Source organism: Cynoglossus semilaevis, chromosome 5, assembly GCF_000523025.1.
Source record: "Cynoglossus semilaevis isolate Cse_v1.0 chromosome 5, Cse_v1.0, whole genome shotgun sequence".
In the NCBI taxonomy this organism is placed as follows: Eukaryota; Metazoa; Chordata; class Actinopteri; order Pleuronectiformes; family Cynoglossidae; genus Cynoglossus; species Cynoglossus semilaevis.
The window spans coordinates 16,403,651-16,409,768 of NC_024311.1; the positions used below are offsets into that span (position 1 = coordinate 16,403,651).

The 6,118-nt window shown below is 40.4% G+C and overlaps 1 protein-coding gene across 2 annotated transcripts in view; it reads left to right on the forward strand.

The window, feature by feature from the left end:
* Nucleotides 1–6,118, forward strand: part of ntrk3b (neurotrophic tyrosine kinase, receptor, type 3b) — a 211,612-nt gene that overhangs the window by 60,086 nt on the left and 145,408 nt on the right. The window contains exon 1 of one of the 2 annotated variants that reach the window (XM_008310803.3): nt 4,595–5,491. The exons of the other annotated variant lie outside the window; for it this stretch is intronic. Within the exon in view, the coding sequence (XP_008309025.2) occupies nt 5,250–5,491 (242 nt within the window). The 5' untranslated portion in view covers nt 4,595–5,249. Of the gene's footprint in view, nt 1–4,594; nt 5,492–6,118 lie in introns of those variants that run through there. 2 annotated transcript variants of the gene reach the window in all.

Below are 6,118 nucleotides of genomic sequence, written 5' to 3' on the forward strand. Positions count from 1 at the left end.
GCAGTGTTGAACTGCTGCGTCTGTTTGGGCTGAGCCACAGAAACGATATAATGAGAGAAGATTTCTGTTTTATCAGAAGAACCACCAAAGTTAAACCAACAAAGTTCCTGTAGACGCTGCCAGCAGGGTGTGAGGTCGCACCACTTTAAGTTTGTAGTTTGTTTTGTTTTCATATTTGCTGATACAGTCCAAACGCCTAAATGTTGACCAGGTCTGTCGGTTCAAACGCTGCTCGACTTTCTCTGTTGTCTCACTGTTTAATGGGCCTGCAACGCAGACTTACTCACTGTTGGCCAATAAAATAAATAACTACTGAATAAAATGGTAAAAAACAATGTCAATACTGCAGTACTGTACCCTGATTACTGCATTACTTAGCTCTGAATTGTCACATGATGATTCTGTCATTTAAGAGTTGACTTTAATGACGGAAATAGGTGAAAAAAGTAGAACATCAATATATGTTTTATGTCACTCTACTTCCTTTATATCCTTCCTTTGTAATCAGTGTGTTATCAAACACCTATCAGTTAAAGACAGAAAACCACCAAGATACCAAAGTACAAAAAGAAAAAGCTCAAAAACAGATATTTTTATTGCACTTTAGGAAAAGAAAATTAACTCTTTTTTTCGTGCTGCTATTGGAGGATGTTGTTGAATTTGTCTTAAATATTACCCTCAACAGAACCAGCTCCATGTACTGTGATTCTGTTCAAATAATCACTGCTTTTGATCTGTTACAGTAAATGATATAAAAGGCCCAAAATAACTCGATGATGTAATAATAAGTATTGACTAACAGAGATTTTCATCCAGGTTTCTCATTTCAGTATTATTATAAAAACACCTTTATATTATTTTTAAACATGTTTATGAAGAGAACAAGGTTTAAACCTCAGCAAAAAAACAAAAACAAAAACATCAATAATCACTGTAAAAAAATTAATCACTGTAAAAACTAATCCTAAATCTGCTAATAAATAGCTAATTATTTTGAAAGCTGCTAATAACAAAGTGTGAGTTTGATGCCAAAGATCGGGCTAAACAATTAGGTCATGTTATACATATATGTGAGAATTAGTGGGGTTTTTTTTACTGTGGGATCTGTAGACAAACAATTAAAAAAAGGAAAACCAGCAACAAACAGCTCGACACTTTCATCTAACATTTAATTGACTGCAAGAAATCTGAATGTGATACTGATGACGTCACTGACCCTGTTGCGGTTATTGGGAATTTTATAAGATAGACTATCAGCCAGGGTCACATGACGACAGACTAACCAATAACCAGGAAGTAGGATATTTTATATTACACTGGCAGAAAAAGACCAACAGTGGAAGACAAGTTTCTGTTAGATCTTGATAACAGAAGACTTTGAAGGTCCAACTCATCCTTAAAGATGGAAATGATCAAAAAACCCACTTCCAATCCTTCGGTTATACATAATGTAGTTCATACATGACTTTAGGGACGTCGTAAAATGTTGTAAATTAGTTGTAAAAACCTCCTCCTGGTGACAGTCTTGTTAAACTTCTACAAAATTGAAGTGATCTTTAGTCAAAAATACATTTCCTCGCCCCACGTTGTGAACACTGTCGTTGCTCTGTTCATGCTGTGTAGGACACCCTCCGTAGGACGTCCACAGAAGATCTAAGAGAATGTGGTCTCTTAAGCTGCCAGGTTTGGAGAAATGGAGGAACACTCCCTGCTCTTCCTCCTCCTCCTCCTCCTCCTCCTCCTTAATTACAGCAGTTCTCTGTTACTCCATGGTCCGCCTATGAAGTCCTTCATCTTTAGGTAACCTCTTTGAAGGAGATACTTTAACGCCGAGTTTTCCCAATTGATTACCATCTGAGCCGATTAGGAGAAGCTTTTAAATAAGAAGAGGATTTTTGATGTAATGAAATGAGCTTAAACAAGAAGAGAGGGGAAATACTCAGGCTATTGTATAGCTATGGGAGTTTCTCTGCAGCGCCCCCTCTGTGTAGTTAGGACTAGAATTGAGAAGCCCCTCCCCCCATGTCAAAACATTAAAAGCTTTTGTTTTAGATCTCCATCAAACCTATTGAAAACACTGGTGTTCCCACAACAAGTCCATGCACTTGGGTGCCACCCCTCCCACCCCCCGCCCCCTTCTTTGGGAACCACCTAATGATGGTGTTCCCAGGATGAGGAGTAAGGAACGGGGATGGCGACAGGCAAAAAGATGGTGGAGTGTTTTAAGAGCTGTGGTTCAGACATTTTGGACGATCGAGAGATTTTTTTGGAACCACTAACGTTTCCCAAAAAATGAAAAGGAAGGAGTGAGTGATGGATCCACTTGAACTTAATAAGGTCTTTGATGACTTTTTCCCAGATCATTAATGGGAAATTTTCAAAGACGTTTGACAAATTAACTCTGAATGATGGCCAGGAACACGAGGCCTGGGAGGCGGAACAGGAACCAGTCAAAGTTTTGAAGGAACATGTTAGTTTTTTTAGTTAGTTTTTTTTTTAGAACATGTTTGTATAAGGTAACACCATAGCAGCAGCACTGCATGTGTTTATATATAATCTGGATAACATTTGGAATCACTCTTAGTCCTGTTAGTCACCGTACCTGGGCGTGGATGTGTTTGGGTGTGTTTGTGTGGGGGTGTGTGTGTGTGTGATGCTTGAGCTTTCATGTGTGCTACAGAAGGAAAGTTAAAATGTTCGGAAATGACATTCTTTCTTACGCTTCCCAGAGTAAACAAGACAGAACATAATTGGTTCAGTTTGACTTCATCTCATCCTAAAACTATCCTGATAATTACATTTGAAAAAAAAAAAAAAAAAAAACCTCATTGATTCTGTCTTTGTCAGAAGAGAAAGTCTTGAATAAACCCTTAATTTTCAGTCACAGGTTCTTGTAAAGATTCCGTTTCCCCTTCGAGACAAAGATATAATTTTTGAACATTAGTCCTCATCAAAAGATAATTTTGGGTACAAATGGATGAAATAGAATCCAGGAAGGACCACAGATATCATTTCCTCCCTGATAAATGTCTCTGTTATTTTTATGACAGTGACTTTTATAGATTTCTGGGATTGCACACCTTTAAAGGAATACATACTTTGTACGGTTTATTGATTGACAACAATAAAATCAAAGCGACCTAAGTCTTGATGCTTTAGAATAGTCTAGTGGACGTATGTATTATGAAATATTGGCTTATCATCAACACTGACTTCGAGGCAGAATGAGATGGAAAATGATTTTTTTAAGTCCTTTAACACCGATGGAACATAAAAACAACAAAAAAAAAAACCTAAAGCTTTGACAGCTCAAGACTGTGTTTACTATTTAATTTCGTGAAAAGAACAAAAATGTAATTACATTTATAAACCACTCAGTCTTTTGACACTGAAGTCCACGGAGAAAGTCTGTGTTTGGAACTCGCAGGTTTTTCTTTTTTTTTTTTTAACACCGATGGAACAAAACGTGTTTTAACTCACAGACGCAGACGGCTGTGGATTTACATCAGATCCACATTCCCTCTCTGTAGAGCGATTGAACGTTACAGAGCTGATAGAGCTGTCTTTCAATTGTTGGGTCTCTGCCCTGATTCTTCACTCTGTTAGAGACGTAGTTGCCAAGTCTGGTTATTATTAGCAACTTTGGGTTTTATTTTGTTCTAAATTCACTTCAAAATACAGAAATTACCCATGGGTTGTGTTTATTTCTTTGTCTTGTTTGGAAACTTGGTTTTAGTCGTACTTTGGTTTTTATTTTGTTTTGTGTTATTTTTTATAAATATTAAAATATTTTTAATATATTTTTTCATCTAATATACAGTTGGATGACAGTTAGACAGACTAGTTTTACCTTCACATGGATGGAGGGTTAGAGAGACAGACCAGTTTTACTTTCACATGGATGGAGGGTTTGTGGGGCTGCTTCATCTGGGCCTGTTTTTGTAGACCTATAGTTCATTGTTTTTTTTTGGACCCCTGATGTTGACTCTGATGAAGAACAGCACTTCAAACTTCAAACGTCTGGTGCACAAACTGTTTCTGCCAATAGTGGGCAGACAAAATATCAAGGGCACCGGGGAAGGTGTGAGATCAGGGGGATGGAACTGTTGGGCTGTGGCTGAGCAGGAACCACAGGTTCAGTACAGACTGTCGTATCTGGACCTTCGGTTTTCTCTTTGCATGAACTCCTAGCCATGCAGTGCAGCAAGTAGAAGGAACTGTGTGTGAAAAAGCAGCAATTCCTTTCAGAATAAAACAGGAAAAGTGTTTAAAATAAAAAAAAAAAGAAGAGATGCAGCACATGAGCACAGCCTGGAACCCAAGGATGAGCAGGACCCTTCTGGTTGGTCCACTTATATTTAAATCTGCCACATGTGGCCACCAAAAAAAAAAAAAAAAAAAAAATGGGGGCGCTGTTGCTCTGGAAATCACCGTCCATGTATCGATGAACAAACTAATGGACCATTTGTTGCGTCTAAAATGTAGTAACGTTGACAGTTATCACGTCCATTTTGATGTAGTTTAAATTATGCTCTCAACTGATCTCACATTGATTTAGATTTTTTTTTGTCTCAAAGGATTTGGCCATAAATAATATATATGAGATATATGTTTTATTCCGACGGTCTCCTCACTGCGTTGACCTTGTGATGCAGCAGCATCATATGATATTCCTTTTCACTGCATTCACCGTGGACTGAATGCAGTTTCTGCAGGTGTCAGTTAGACTGGAGCAGGTAGGAGGGACTTGATGCCCCAACTTCTCATTCCTCGTCTCTCTTCGCTCCAGCCAGTCGCCCTGGTCCTGCTTGGAGAGAGAGAGAGGGAGAGAGAGGGAGACGTCGAACCGCAGCAGCGCTCTATTCCTGGGGAAACACCATGTATTTTCGGCTGAAGCGACGACCGGAACCTCGCAATATTTCACTTTTTTATATTTGATTTTTCCCTTCTTTTCTTCTTCTTCTTCTTTTTTTTTTTGGTGCTTTTATTTTCTCTTTCTCCTCTCCTCCTTTTCACCCAGTCTCTGACGCGCAAGGACACTACAGCATCCATCCACGGCAGAGCCGCTCACATAGAGCATCCTCTGTGCAGACGCACTACCATCCTCCTCCTCCTCCTCCTTCTCTCCTTCCTTCCTTCTTTTCTTCTTTCACTCCTATATTCTCTTCTCTTCTCTTCTCTCCTCTGTCTGTACGCCACGGTAGGACACCTGGACCTCTTCTCTTCCACCCCCCAATTTACCCGGAGACATGGATCTATGGTTTCATTCGATCCGGATTTGCTGGTGGAGGGTTTTGTTCCTGATGAGTGTTTTCCAGGACTATCTGAGCTCCATGCTGGACTGCCCGCCGACCTGCAGCTGCTCTCAAACAGAGATCTATTGCAATAAGTCGGACAACGGCAGATTTTTCCCTTTACTGGCCGTGCAAGACACTGGGAACAATGGGAGCAGTGTTGACATCGCGGAGTTGTTCAAGAACATCACCTCCATGTGAGTAGATGCGGATTATTGTGCCGTGCGTTTTTGGAGTCATGTATTGATCACATCCTCACGGAGGCTGTCTGTGTCTGTGTGCGCTCGGGCTGTCTTTTGCTTTCCCTGCACTGATCCGACTTGTTGGTGTCTCATGTTATTAGGACAGGACTTTTCCCACTTCCATCAGTCCGTTGGGTGGACGTTTAACCATGAACTCATCTTTAACGGCCCTTCTGGGCTCCTGTGTGGGGGCGAAATGCGCTCCTTTTTTTTTTTTTTTTTTTTTTTTTTTTGGGCTGCTCTGCAGCTGCAACCTTGGTGTATTAGAGATGAATGTTGAAAGTGAGTGAGTGATTTTTTTTCTTCTTAATGTGTGTGTGTGTGTGTGTCTCCATAAAGTTGCTGCTCCTCCGCAGCGGCACCGCAGGCCTCAGAGCTAAATGACAGAAGGACGTTGCGGAGAAACCTCAGATCACCCATTCACTTAACTCTCATCCTCCCGTGCTGCGGCTGGCCCTGACAGATTGCGCCAAAGCAAATGGAAATAAATGGCGCAGTAAGGTCAGCGGCTTCCATCTCAGACCACGAACCTCAGAGAAAGACAAACTTTATGATGTCCAGATGATGCGGACAGTGAGGAGG